We start from the raw sequence: 15,327 nt of genomic DNA, 5'->3' as shown, positions 1-15,327 counted from the left end.
TGCATGCATTATACTGACAAGTGTTAAAACAGATAGACCTGTCCTCAACCTGCAGAAAGCTTTTCAAGAAGTCAGGGCTTGGTTAACTGTCTGCAAAGGGACAATCCCAAGATTAGCTGCTCAGAAGTCAAGTTTTTGTAGCGCAAGCCCAATCCCTTAAATCCCAAGCAGTTCCAGGGAGTTATCTGATCTTTACCATCTCAATCTGTGCTGCTTCCTCCTCAGCCCAGCATACCCACCAAAGGGAGGGGATTTTACTTTTTTCATTAAGAAGCAGGGAGGGGAAGCTTTACATTCTGAAGTCAGACCCTGTAAATAACATCCTGTGTAGTTTCTGACCCAAGAGTCACCCTGCAGGTCAGCAAGCTGAGACCATGCACCAGTTGATCCAGCAATAGCAGGATACTTTCAGTTCCATCAGTACTGAACGGACTGGTGAGAAGGGAAGCAGTTTTGTATTCTTACCAAGATGGTCCATTAAGGAGTGAGCAGGGCACTTGCAGCTCTCTGGGTTCAGAAGGAAGAATAGAAAGTAAAAAGCCAGTCTGGTGTAACCACCATCTGTGTAGTAATCTGTGGGAGCACTTCCCACTGTCAGCCCTGGTTTTGTTCTCTTGGAGCTTCTCTGTACCATCCAACATGGCCTTGGACAGTGATGTCCATAACTTAGGTGAAGGGGCCAATGTTGACATCACCCAGGAGTTCCACCTCCTGCCTGTAGTAGCTGTTGAAAGCCTGAAGTACTGCTATTAACAGCATCAGCTGGGACAGAGGAAGATTTTAACCTAAACCATGTTAAAACATGGGAGCTCTGGCAAGAAACTTAAAAATAGTCTTCAGGGCTTCAAGTTCTCAGCATGGGCAATCACAGCTACAGCCACAGGCTCCTGAATGACCTTCAACCCAAGCAGACTCCTACCCTGACACCGTGCTTTGGAACTACCCGTTGACCTTTCAATTGATGGATACCTGCACATTGGCTGAGCCAAGCACCTACAATTCATTCTCTCCAAGCTGGTGTCTCAGCTTAGCCTTCCTTCTCTCCCTCCCCCTTCTTCTCATTTTGATAATTAAACATCTGAAAATACTGCTTGTTGGGTGGTATTTCCAGCTTCAGTCATTGCTGGCTCCAGCATAGGAAACTTCTCTTCTTTTGAATACACATCATTTGGATTCTTCTGTGTGAACTATTTTCTGTATTGCTTGGCTATTTTTTAATGATATTTTTATTTGTACTTGCAATGGCTGTGCAAGAGCTCAATTGATGCAGGCTGTGTGAGTATGTTTTGCTACATAAACACAATTATTTTTGTTATATACACCCACTCTGTGCAAGAAATGACACTGTAGGCTCACAAAACTGTAATGCTTCCCATATGCTGTACTAACTAGCTGTCTCAATGGATCAAATATAAATATTGATGCAAGATGTGCCATTTTACAAATTAATCATGCACAGAGCATGCTGCTTATGACAGATTCGTCTACACTGCCAATTTTTTGTCCATAATATCCAGGGTCCATCGATACCTCCAGGGACAGACCACGTGAAACAAGAATGTACATATGTGAGTAACTGCCATTCAGATCCGAGGGGTGAGAGAATCCTTCTTTCTTTGTTTTCAACACGACTGCCTTCGTGCAGGATTATGGGTGTCTGTCAGGATTTGTACAGGAGGGTGAGCCTAGCTACCTAACAGAATAGAGTAGGATAGAATAGAATTAACCAGGTTGGAAAAGACCTTTGAGATCATCAAGTCCAACCTATCACCCAACACCATCTGATCAACTAAACCATCACTAACCAAGCAGTTCATCTGTAAGTTTCCTCTATTCCTGTTCCACAAAAATTGTGTGTGATGGATTCAAGTCCATGGAGAAGTTAGGTCATCAAACATCCTCCTGTCATAGAATACATAGAATAAACCAGGTTGGAAGAGACCTTCAAGAACACCGCGTCCAACCCATCAACCAATCCAACACCACCCAAACAACTAACCCACGGCACCAAGCACCCCATCAAGTCTTCTCCTGAAAACCTCCAGTGATGGCGACTCCACCACCTCCCCAGGCAGCCCATTCCAATGGGCAATCACTCTTGCTGTACAGAACTTCTTCCTAACATCCAGCCTGAACCTCCCCTGGCGCAGCCTGAGACTGTGTCCTCTTGTCCTGGTACTGGCTGACTGGGAGAAGAGACTAACATCTGTCTGTCTACAACCTCCCTTCAGGTAGTTGTAGAGAGCAATAAGGTCACCCCTGAGGCTCCTCTTCTCCAGACTAAGCAACCCCAGCTCCCTCAGCCTCTCCTCGTAGGGCTTATGTTCCAAACCCCTCACCAACTTTGTTGCCCTTCTCTGGACTCGTTCCAGCAAGTCAACCTCCTTCCTAAACTGAGGGGCCCAGAACTGGACACAGTACTCCAGGTGTGGCCTAACCAGTTCAGTGTACAGGGGCAGAATGACCTCCCTGCTCCTGCTGGCCACACTGTTCCTGATGCAGGCCAGGATGCCATTGGCCCTCCTGGCTGCCTGGGCACACTGCAGGCTCATGTTCAGTCTACTGTCAACCAGCACCCCCAGGTCCCTCTCTGCCTGGCTGCTCTCAGCCACTCTGACCCCAGCCTGTAGCTCTGCATGGGGTTGTTGTGTTGTGACCAATGTGCAGAACCTGGCACTTGGATGTGTTCAATCTCCTGCCCTTGGACTCTGCCCATCTGCCCAGCCTGTCCAGGTCCCTCTGCAGAGCCTCTCTACCCTCCAGCAGATCAACTCCTGCCCCCAGCTTGGTGTCGTCAGCAAATTTACTGATGATGGACTCGATGCCCTCGTCCAGATCATCAATAAAGATGTTAAAGAGCATGGGGCCCAGCACTGATCCCTGGGGCACACCACTGGTGCCTGGCTGCCAGCTGGATGTGGCACCATTCACCACCACTCTCTGGGCTCAGCCTCCAGCCAGTTCCTAACCCATCACAGTGTGCTCCCATCCAAGCCATGGGCTGACAGCTTGGCCAGGAGTTTGCTGTGGGGAACGGTGTCAAAGGACTTGCTGAGGTCCAGGTAGGTCCCAAGCCTTCATATTTTATCTGAATGAGAGCAGCTCTGCTGGAACAGGAGATACACTCTGCCTATTTTACTTTGCATTATCTTATCTGTGTTGGACACGATTGCACCTACCCACTGACTTTGCGTTTAGATCCCTTAGCAGTCCATGGGGATGCTAGATACAATTATTTCTGATGACCACTTTTTCACATATAGAGGTTGAAATTCACGTGTCAACCCCCAACCCCGTGTTCTGGCAGCAGAGCAGGCTATGTGAGTGAGCATGCAAATAATACCACGCCCTTTCCCATCCCAGGAACTCCTTTGCTTCTCTTCTTTGGTTGCTTTCTGTAGCTACCCCTTTCTGATCCTTCCAAACCAGCTTCACCTGAACTGTCACCTCTGACCCAATTCCACTCTGCCTCTACCTTGGTTTGTGCAGATGCCAGCAGGCTGTAGTCACCAGAGGATTTTATATCAAGTGCCTGTTGTTTAAAAGAGACATTTATCATGTCAGTTCTGGGTCTGAAAATAATGCACATTTAGCAGTATATGATCTGTCTGTAGCCTCCCTTTTGGCCAGTTCTTGGTTTCTGGAGCCATAAATGAAATCTAAAACTCCGAAGTAGGTATCACAATGAATTGTCTATTGTATGCTCCCTACAGGTTAACACAGAGGAGGGGGAAAAAACATGGTATGGTTTTTTTTTCACATCCCACTGTTAAGTATACCAAAAAAGCAGTAAGGTATCAACAAAGTCTTGGGTTTTGTCGCCATCACTAACTCACCAAAAGCCTTGAGACTCTTTTTAGCCTCAGATTACATTGCCACAGGCCCAGAAACTGAAAAAAAAAAAGGCAACTATACAACAGGTTTCTGTAGTTCAAACAATCCTTCTGGATTTTGTGAACATACACTAAATAATTTATCAATGTACAGTGCTACGCCAAGTTGTACAGAGATAAGCTACCCAGTCTGGAACATCCTGTACCACAGTTTGTACAGCAGGCATATGAACAATACATGGAAAATCCTCAAGTGAGGAGGCAAAGCCAGAAATGCATCAGTCACATGCAGAAAGTGGGTATTGAGTACATAGAAAACGGTTTGCCAGCAACAGGTCCAGCAGATAACTACAGTTCCTGGTCTGCCACCTGCAGCCTTCTCCTGGCACTCTGCCTATCCAACTGGCAAAAACTGGTTTTGAAGCTGTGTCCATTTTTGAGTTTGGGCTCCCCTTTTCATACTGCAACAACTGCTTTGGGAAGACGCTGCTTTTGTTGTGCCAGGGCAGCCCAACGTGTGGCTTGTCATCGCTGACTCTGCTGTGGGCTCAACAGCAAGTGAAAAGTGACATGTCAGAACGTTCATGAGAAAACTCTGGGTAGAGCCAAAACATCTTCACCTCTAAAACTGTCAAATCACAACAAAGACTACTCTTCATCTCTAGCCCAGTTCCTCTGTACAGGAGGTCTCTCTTTTCAAAGAGACCTTAGATTACATCCTGCAGTACAATCTGTAGTCCCCATTGGAAAGGTCTCATGCTATTACGAGTCTCAGACTAACCCTCCTTTGCAAAAAGGCAGCACAAGGGCATGTGCATCCTAACAGTCAGCTGAGCAGCTTGTCTTCTCCCCACACCACTGCTGTGTGACATCTGGCAGGTTTTTATCTCTACTTCTGACAGTAGTTTTTTATTAACACCAGCAGCACAGGGTGAAGAACTGTAAGAGGATAGAAAGTGCACAGCTTCCATGAAGGTTGACTCATGAAACATGCAGAAGAGTCTTGAAGGAGAACAAACCCCCCAGGGAGCCCTCTCTCTTAAAGCTGCTTCTCACTTGAAGAGAAATAGGAGAAGATCAAAGTAATCAGAGCTGCAGCTGTGCTGTCCTCCCTACCCCATCTTCACTATGCCTGCAAGGCCATGTGACAGAAGCTAAACTGTGGAAGCAGGGGAGAGAAGACGCAAAATGTATAGGAGCACTCACTCACTCTCCTCTTCCTCAGATGTATCAGACTGCTCTTGTTTTCCAACCTGCTACAGATTTTCTGTCTCAGAAAAATCTCAGGAGAAAATAAATTCTCCTTGCTAGAAGAGTAGGAGCAGCCTATATGCACACTGAACAAGACACCTAGTTTGCTCAGAAGATGGTAAGGATAAGTCCATTTGTAGTTATTCTACAGTGTCTCTTCCAAAAGGCATAATTTTATAACACTCCAATTTTTGAGACCAGCTCCTGAAGATCTTACAGAGCTTTTTGTTTTGTCCTTATTCTGGCAACCTTCTGTCACTATCGAGAATGAAATGTTTAGCTTCAGAAACAACTCTAATAAACAAGAACAGGACAAAACTGAATGAAGACTTTATGATCTGTCTCAAAGACAAGAAGCCAGGTTACAAAACCTCCAGGTGACTTAGGAACTTCTGTTCTAAATTGAGGGCTGATTGGTGCTTCTATGGATGACCAAAGTACTAACCAAGTTTACTGCCTCTGGCTGCCTCCAGGTGCAAGTGATAAATACATGTTTGCTGGTGCTTATGATGATTTTGTTTCAGTAACAGTGATACCGACACCAGAAGGCTTCATTCACATTGTTTAGATCACGGCTCAGCTCATGGCTTTGAAACGGTACTGTAGTAAGTTACTAACTGAGGAAAACTCTTAGTGCCCAAATGCAGTTATGGTACTCTGAGGCTTCAGAAAGTCTGTTCCTTGCTTGCCTTCTCAACCCCGCCCCCCCTTCAAGAACAGGGTTGTTTTTCTTTTCCATTCATTCATCATGCAATAATGATGCATGAATTTCATTTAGGAGCATCTCCTGCTGAAGTGAAAAGAGCTATTACATTTCCTGGAGGAGATGTTCAGAGGCAATGGTTACTACCAATCTGTCTGTTACACTGACAATGTGTCATTCTTGCCTTTGAGAGCCCGTAACCAGAAGGATTACACACGAAAATAAATAACAGTAATACCACCCTCTGATTTCAGCACTTATTCTCTTCTCCAGGGCCCCCTGCAATGCTTGTTGCCAGGCTTTGTCTACACTGGATAAAGAAATAAGGAGAAGAGTAATTAAATAAATATGCTGATTAAATTGGCTTAATAGACAGCTAGTTAGACAAGTATCTGTGGCAAATGGGGTACACAGTCACATATGGCAATTCTCAGCACTAAATTATATAAGGCAGAAGAGTATTAGAAATGAGTTCCCAGGCTTTCAAATCTGCTCGGCTTGAATTGATCATTTCGCATTTTCTCTCAGCCAGATGCAATGGACTGAATGTTCTGCAGCTGTCATCACCTCTCTGCACTGTTAAAGGCAGTTGCCCCTGACTTAGAGTGCAATTTGCTTTTCATGATGTACCTCCTAAGCTCTGTGCTCATAAAGGCTTTCCTTTGGAGGGGAGCTGGCTACTGCTCCTCTCTGGAAGAAGAAAACATACACTGCCATAATGTCTGATTTAGCATTTGTGGCTGATCTGAATGTTTGGAGCAGTGAAGCCAGCCAGGCCACTGTAATGGTCAATGGCACACAGCTGGAGGTGCACAGCTGGCCTTACTACACAAGGTTATTAATGGGTTTTTGATTTTTTTCAGATACAGATGAAAACAGGAAAAATTAAGTAACGTGGGATGCGCCATGGACCTGGCTCCATGCAAAGCACTATAGAGAATCCAACTCATGCTGGCTCCCCAGCAGCTTGCTGTTCAGAGTCTTCATCTGAATAAATTAGGAGGATTGAATTAAAAATGCCTCTTCAGCAGCATTTGGCAGGAAACAGTGGGAAGTGTCTCCTGCAGCAGTGCAAAATTCAATCCAGACAAAGATTTTTCACTTATCTCATCACACTGCTATTAGTAAAGCTGCATTATGCTCCCAAAGCCTCTTATACCCAGGTGAATATCGTGTTCATCTATCTCCCCTGCCTGGAAGGCTCAAAGCAATAAACATTGGTAGCTCTTAATCACAGCTCACAGAAGGCAACAATGATGCCTAGGAGCAGCTTGTGCCCCCATGGCAGACCAGCATATTTCCAGTGAAGTTAATGGAAGTAAAGGGTGATACTAAGAAGCTGTTCTGGTGGATACAACAGGCTAGCTAATAATGAAGAGAGCAACTCTTAGTACAGGACACAGATCTAGGGGAGGAAGAACTGCCAGGAAGAATCCATCACTGGCAAGGTTGCAGGAGCCAACTCAACTGTTTTTCACATCACTAATAGTGTGTGCAGCAATCTTTCAACACCCGCTGCAAGATTAGGAGGGAGAAAAGCAACTAAGTGCCTTGTCATAATGTCTGTGACAAGTGACTTGAATCCAACTGCAACACACTGCTAGGAGCACCCATTCCAAAGGACTTCCTGTAATTTATGTTCTTTAAATAAACCTTTTCTTCTCTCTCATCACTTGTCCAAACCTTAAGTCTCCAGTTATCATAGGTCTACACAACTCCACTGAATTTTCAAGGAATCTGAAACACCAGCTATAAGCATTCAATGTGCTATGCTATGAACTGTCTCACTGTGCAGCAAACCACACAGGATCTCCCACACCTAGTTTTGGCTGCCTATGTAATTTGGCTAGAGAGACATAATCAGCACTGCAATGGTTATAGGCTGTCACACCTTCACTCCAGGTAAAGGGAACCAAGTCCAAAGACTCCTGACCACACTCCACCTCCATTCTTAACTTGTCTGACCAGGGACAGAAGGAAACAAACATGACCAGGGGATGGCCACTCCACCCAGAGACAACTTGGGGGACACAGTTTGTCCCACAGTGGTATGGCAGAAGGAAGCCTACACTGCATTCTCTGTGGCTGGCTCTTTATGTGACCCAAACAAGTCAATGTAGATGGGGCAATAGCAAACTGGCTTGGGCTGTGTTCTGGGCTGCAGATCTGCTCCTTTAAACCTATATTCTCTATTGTGTGGAGGTTTGAAGCCTAGTTTGTGGGAGGAAGGGCACTTTCTTCTTACTGCCTGGAAAATAGGCCTTTCAAAGAGTTTTGATGGGCTCCTACAGTAGCTCACCTTGGCATTATATAGTAATACAGTCAGCAAAAATCACACAAGGGAAGCCACTGGCTCATGCAACTGCAGGAGTCAAGGAGCAGCCGGCATTGAAAAGCTTCCTCAACATTTCTAGGCAGTAACCAGGCAGACCTGAAGAACATCACGATGCTGGCACTGTAACACTTGTGCCAGGGTAGGAATAATTTGTAATCCAGTTTGCAGCATCAGTGCTTTTCCAGTGATTCCTCTAATAGCAAAAATGGGGCAGTTAAGCAAGCCAGATTCCCCTCCCATCTGCTCCTCTCACAGAAGTCCCTTCCCACCCAAGCCACTTCATGACTACACACAGCAAATGTGATCACTGAACATTCCCAGCTGTTCAGGGATAATCTCATACCTTGGGCATTTATTAGAATTTGCAGACCATGAGACAGGGCTGTGGAGCACTTGCAATGGGTCTTTTGAAATAGGGTTGCCCCCTCACCTCAGGGACAGCCTTCCAGCCACCTACAGGGATGCTCATTCTAAGACACACAGAGCTGCCCCAGACTACACATAACACTAGAAGTAAAACAAGACAAAGTTACTCCACCTGGCACTTGCCATGTACACAGAGGTCAGTTTCGTAAGGCCCACATGGAGTACCATCGAGGACCCTGTCTGTCACCAGCACAGGGGAATCCTTCCCCAGTGGAGAGCAGAAGAGTTCACATGGCTTATCTGGAAAAGGAAACATGAAAGCAACTGCTTTTAGGAACAGAACAGCCAGAATAGAATATCTGCTGCTAGACTATCTAGAGAAAAACTCCCAAACTGACTTGAAATATAGGAGAACAGGAAGGCTGTGTTTTTCCTCCATGTTAATGGCAATCATTAGATTATATATTTAGACCTCACTTTGGAAAAGCTACTATTGCATTTAGCTGGAAAAGGAGTTAAGCAGAGAAGCTTTTTCAAAGATTTGTATTATTATCTGTCAGCATACAGCAGATGTCAGGGTTTGCTGACTGCATTTGCCATATGTTTAAATTACAGATATTTAGGCAATGTAATGTTTGTCCTTTGGAGCTGACTCTGCTCCTCACGGACTTCATCCAAGGAAGAACTTGCAGACATTCAAATGGAAACATGTTTCATACTACAGAGTCAAGTACTTCCCTCCATCAGACACCAGAGAGAGGGTTTGCCAATGCATTAAGCTAAGTGGCACAGGCCTTTTCTAGGTTTTCAATGGAACCAAAACTCTGCATGTTTGAACTGGCTTCAGACTGAATCTGTTAGTGCTAGCACAGGAAAGGGCTTATCCAATGTCTGGACTTCTGATACGAGTTCCATCTCCACCCTCCTCTGATCAAGCATGTCTTTAGGATGACCAAATGAAACTAGCCTTGTCTGTTTTTCACCAGAGTGCAGCAAAATATATTTGCTCCTGCAGAAATGACATCATTATGATCCTGTCCCATGTCCCCCCAACAGTAGATGAACATCAAGACCCAGCAAAGGAAGCATTAAAGACATGTAAGTAGGATAGGCAATCACAGTGAAATGACCAGAATTGACACACTTCAAAAATATCCCAGGGAATCCTTTTTTTCCTTCTTTTTTTCAGTTCCAAGTTAGTTTGCCCCTTCTCCCACTTAAACTGCCATTCCCAAACACCTGTCTGCTCAGACCGGGAATCAAGTCAAGGCACCTCTTCCCCAGCATTACAAAACACTGACTAAAGAACAGACAGCTCTGTACATTCTGTTAAGAGGGCCGAAAGAACAGCAGGGCAGCAAGGAGAACAACTCATTGTAATGAGTCTTTCAGCTGTAGCTAAAGGGAACATACTTCTCACCAACAAATGAGGGCTTTGCAGATGAAATCAACATGGGCTGAGAAGTTAAGGAACAGCAAGGCACTACAGAGGGAGATGAAAAACTTACCATCAACCATGACGGCTGTCAGGAGGCTTTTCTTCTTGTTGGTATATCTGTCATGGGCCTGACACTGTTGGTCCCTGAAGCTTGGCACACCTTTAGGGCAGGGTAAGTTCTCACACACAGTGTGCTCCACACTGGCTCCCCGGCAGTTCTTCCCACCTGGCCCCGGGCTGCCACAGGAAAGACAAACCAGGGTCAGCAGGAACAGCACGGCTTTGCCTCATTGTCCCTGTCCAAGGCAGCTCTTGAAATAGCAGGAATGATCCCTCCTCTCAGATGTTCCATGCTGGAGGGCAAATCCTGCTCTTAGTGGTTCTGACAGAAAATTATTCAAGCTCCATTCTGGATCTGTAACTGGCTTATCACAACAGATGCTGTAGAGTATTTCAGAAGCACGTTCTTTTGTAGTATCTCATACACAGATCAATGAATCAGAGCTACCTACACATTGCACACCTCAGGTAAGAGGTAATCCAAAATGCTGTTCACCTCTGGGCACTCAGGACCTTTCTTAGGAGAAGCTATGGAGTGTTTGCATTCTCTATCACAAGTACAGGGACCAGAAACAAATCTGTGCAGCAGTTAACTTCATCCACATAACCCACACCATTTTACAAGTTGTTTTTTAAACACAGAGGAAAGGCCACTAACCCAACATCAGGATTAAGCACCTGCAAAATCTATTTCCAATAAACAGTGTAATTCAAGCCCACCCCGATACATGCCTGAAACAGTGACTGTGTGAGATCCCCTGGTAGAGAATCCCCTCACTAATGGAACTGAAGAAATCAAAGCCCATCATCTATACTACCATGACCTTTTTACATGACAAGAGGGAATTGGAGAAGTGGTTGAGATCACATTTGGGTGTTCTGTTTAACCTTCTCTTTAGGCTTTCTCTTCGATCCCACTGTACAACAGTCCAAAGTCCAGACAAGAACACAAGGCAGCACAACTCAGAAGTCTACACATGCAAACAGGCTCATGACACGCTGCCTTACAACCATTTGGAGGCAATTCATGCAAATGCTCAGCGAAATTACAGAGAACAGTGAAGCAACACTGATAGTCTCACACGTTCAAAAGTCAGCTGGCAGGAGTAAAGATTCCAGAAAAAAAACAATAAATAAAAATCCCAAGACCAAATATATATAAAATAAAAGATAAATCCCTTAGTCAATATTTTTGGACAGTGAATAAACCAGCTGCAGAAGTGGCCTCATGCCAGGAACTTGAAGCAACAGAAGATCACGTGTGTATCCCCAGCCAAGAATGTATATGAGCAAGAGAACTTTAAAATCAGTGTGCAACCCTGGAGGGAGCACTTCCTGTAATTCAAGGAACGATGATGAATGGATTTAGGTTTGGTCAGCAGAGAGACTTTTTGTAGCTGACAGTAAAGAAATCTGCTCAGTTTCTGGTTCAGGAAAATCACAGAATCAATAAGGTTGGAAAAGACCTCAAAGATCATCAAGTCCAACCTATCACCCAACACCTCATGACTAACTAAACCATGGCTTCAAGTGCCACGTCCAATCCCCTCTTGAACACCTCCAGGGATGGGGACTCCACCACCTCCCTGGGCAGCACATCCCAATGGCCAATTACTCTGTCTGTGAAGAACTTCCTCCTCCCCTCCAGCCTAAACTTCCCCTGGTGCAGCTTGAGACTGTGTCCTCTTGTTCTGGTGCTGGTTGCCTGGGAGAAGAGACCAACCCCCACCTGGCTACAGCCTCCCTTCAGATAGTTGTAGAGAGCAATAAGGATGTGCAGTACCTGGCACTTGGATGTGTTCAGTCTCATCCTGTTGGCCTCTGTCGGTCGAGGTCCCTCTGCAGAGCCCTTCTGCCCTCTAACTGATAAACTGCTCCCAACTTGGTGTCATCTGCAAATTTGCTGATGACTGACTCGATCCCCTCATCCAGATCATCAATGAAGATGTTAAAGAGGATGGGGCCCAGCACTGATCCCTGGGGGACACCACTGGTGCCTGGGCTGCCAGCTGGATGTGGCACCATTCACCACCACTCTCTGGGCTCGGCCCTCCAGCCAGTTCCTAACCCAGCTCAGAGTGCTGCTGTCCAAGCCAGGGGCTGACAGCTTGGCCAGGAGTTTGCTGTGAGGGATGGTGTCAAAGGCCTTGCTGAAGTCCAGGCAGACTACATCCATTTCAGCCTACAGCCTGCCCCACATCCACCAGGCAGTCACCTGGGCATAAAAGGAGATCAGGTTGGTGAACAGGATCTGCCCTTCCTAAATCCATTACAGACATGCTATTTAAGGCAAGGAATAAACAAACAAAAATATCCCTTTGGCATGAATACAGCTCAGCAGCATCCAGTGTGTGCCCATCCATCATCTAGGCAGGCACTTTGAAGCCGTATGTTGCCAGAATTTCAGCCCCCATTTAAAAAGAAGTTTCCTGTGGTGAAAACCTTAAACTATGAATCAAGGTACACATGGAAGGCTGCTCTAAAGATCAGGAGCACCCTCACTCTACTCAGAAGTTATGATGCACACAAAGAGGGGTGGTTAGTTAAACAGCCACTACTGTAGCTTGTTCAGGCTTCCCAAAAGGAAGACAACTTCCAGATGTGCCCCAACTGACCTGGGGGATGAAGGATGGCACATGGGATGTAACAACACATTTCTCCCTGAATCCAAGCCCAAACAGAGAGCATAGACTCCCTTGCAGTCACTGTGCAGGAGCTAAACAGCACCCACTGCACTCAATGGGCAGCAAAACTTCTCTTCATATGCAGCAAGTCTTGCTGTACAGAATATCTCAAGGTGCTTTACCAACACAGCTATATGACCCTAAGAGCACTGTCAGCCACTCTTTTGTCTCCCAAGCCCAGAGCCAGCACTCACTGAAAAACTCATCTCTAAAGGTATATTGCTTTGGTTTGACCTGTAGACACAGATCAACCCCTCCTCATTCACTGCAGTGCTGAAGAGGAAACACAGCATCACTTTTCCTGCCAAACTGCATGTTTTAAATTCAATTGTATCTGTATTTGAATGATTGCAATGAACCACTTGCACTGGTAACCCTTTGAGCCACTTCCAATGGTAATCCTTCAAGCCACTTCCACAGAACCTAATTCACTCTGGCTCACACCAGTATTTTGACCTGGTCCTTGCTGCTCATGAACAAGAAATCTCTCATGTCCTCAGCATGGCTCTACTGCCCATTTCTTCTCTGTACTCCTGCAGCAAGGATTTCTAAGCGCTCCATGCAAAGGGAAACCAGCACAACGTGAGGACTTACGGGGGATTGTCGCATTTCCGCTGCCTGAACCGCACTCCCGTGCCGCACGTCCGGCTGCACATGCCCCATGGACTCCACATGCTCCAGTCTCCATCCACATGCTCGGGGATGGGAGTTTTACTGACACACTCCCCGGCTCGGCACCACTGAAATGCAGTTGTGTGTTAGCGTGGCTTGAAAGAAACCCTGATCTTGCAAACATTCCTACCCAGGCAGACTGAAAAGGATGTCTGAGAGATTACAACAAGCCCATGATCAAGTTTCTACTTATTTAAGGCTTTGTTGAGATGGAGGGAGAAGGAGAAAGGGAGGAGGTGAAACACAGAAATTATAGTGTCACCTTCAACAAATCCCCAAAGGGAGTTCTGTCAGTGAAAGCAATAAGCACAGAGTGGAGCCCCTTGCTTTATAAAGCCGGTAATTACCTCCATTCAAAGACTTAAAGCCACACTCTTCACAGAAGCAGAGTCCAAGAAATTATACCCGAAAGCAAAGTCTCCATCAATGGTATTCCCAGCATATATAAAATAATTGAGGTATTTTGGACCTGGCTTAGCTGAAGCCCCAACCAACCTTTGATTCTAAGAGGTTGTGCTGGCTCCTGACCAAGCAGCAAACTTGGCCTGTTCTGCTCTGTCCGGGACAGGATACAGAGAGCGCTGCTGAGCAGGCTTATGAAAGAATCACCAGGACTCCTGCAGTTCAACAAACATCTATCCAAAAATCTTGTGCCTCAGTTTCTCTGCCATGCTTTCCAGGACCCAGGAAAAAAATTCTTAATTTTACCCTTTCTTGCCTCCCAACAAACCAAAAGTATCAGAATCCCAAACCAGTAAGTGGGGAGCTGGCAGTTACCAAACCAGTCAAGCTCCTTTTGTAGCCTAACAAGTTATCAAGCTACACTAGGAGAATCAAACACATTTATTTATGACTCACTCACTATAGAAGTCAATCTCAGAGGTTAAACACCTTCACTTAAGCCAACTTCTGATAGCACAGCAGGTGAGCTGGGCAGCAGGTAAGCCTCAGTAACTCGCACCCTCCTGACACTAAAGCCAGTTACCGGAATGGTGATTTTTTTGCTGGAGGAAGAACCGCCGACCTGGGACTTTATTTTGTGTTTCTTGCAACAATTTTCTACATCTACCTGGATTCTGGGAAGTCCATATATCATATATGCCTTAGTCACATGAGTAGATACAGCAAATTGTACTTCAAAAGTAACTGAACACCACTGAGCTCAACACATTCTGAGCTACTTTTTGAAGCAATCAAGTTTTTCGGTAGCCTTTTTCTTTCTCCATCTTTCTCCACCACTCCAGTGTCTCCCTAAAAGCTCCCCATACTTTTTACCTCAAATACAGCCAAGGACACTACTATCTTTGCTTACACTGACAAAGCACCTCACTCACAAAACCCCAGCAGCAGCAATGAACACAAGTGACATGAGTGAGCTACTGCCCAGCATGACTTGCAGGGCACTCACCCTGTGCATTTAGCAGAGGGAGGCACAGGGCTTTTCTTCACTGTAGGCCTAGACCTCAAGGACTTGACTACTGAGGTCTCCAAAGGCTACTGAAATACACTTAACACAGAAAGACCTAACCCAACCCAGCTGTTAGTTGAGCAGCTTCTCTGTCAGAAACGGCACAAAAGAAAGGTTTATGCTAAATCTTGAACATCTGAGAAGCAAGTATTCCACTGACCATGCTGGAAAAAACAAAGTGATTGCTACCAAGCATTTTGATTACCTTGTCTGCACCACATTCAGTGCCGTCCAGAGGAGGGTCCAACTTTGTCTTGCAGGATGTATCTCCTTCCACCAGGCACCAGAGCCCAGCACACATCAAATGCTGTAATCATAAAGCAATGAGGTGCAGGTATTAGTTTTGGAGATGTCAGCTATCATCATGGGATACACTTCAAAGCTCAGACAGTTTTTCTCAAGTGAATCCAGAGATATATAGATGGATTGGGAACAATTACTTTTCAAGGACAGACTGGCATTAAGTGATGGGGCAGGAAACATAAAAGAGACTGATGCATGCCATTGTCAGGAACAA

General features: G+C 45.6%; 1 protein-coding gene across 1 annotated transcript in view; it reads right to left on the bottom strand.

Annotated features, from left to right (window-relative positions):
• ADAMTS17 (ADAM metallopeptidase with thrombospondin type 1 motif 17) overlaps nucleotides 1–15,327 on the bottom strand; it is a 177,585-nt gene that overhangs the window by 62,750 nt on the left and 99,508 nt on the right. Inside the window, exons 11-14 of the mRNA XM_054168852.1 lie at nucleotides 15,016–15,117; nucleotides 13,265–13,410; nucleotides 9,997–10,163; nucleotides 8,661–8,788 (exon numbers count right to left, since the gene is read on the bottom strand). Coding sequence (XP_054024827.1) covers nucleotides 8,661–8,788; nucleotides 9,997–10,163; nucleotides 13,265–13,410; nucleotides 15,016–15,117 — 543 coding nt within the window. The remainder of the gene's footprint in view (nucleotides 1–8,660; nucleotides 8,789–9,996; nucleotides 10,164–13,264; nucleotides 13,411–15,015; nucleotides 15,118–15,327) is intronic.

Source organism: Dryobates pubescens, chromosome 17 (genome assembly GCF_014839835.1).
Source record: "Dryobates pubescens isolate bDryPub1 chromosome 17, bDryPub1.pri, whole genome shotgun sequence".
Classification (NCBI taxonomy): Eukaryota; Metazoa; Chordata; class Aves; order Piciformes; family Picidae; genus Dryobates; species Dryobates pubescens.
The sequence above is the reverse complement of the archived record's forward strand: the minus strand, read 5'-3'. Positions and strand labels throughout refer to the sequence as shown.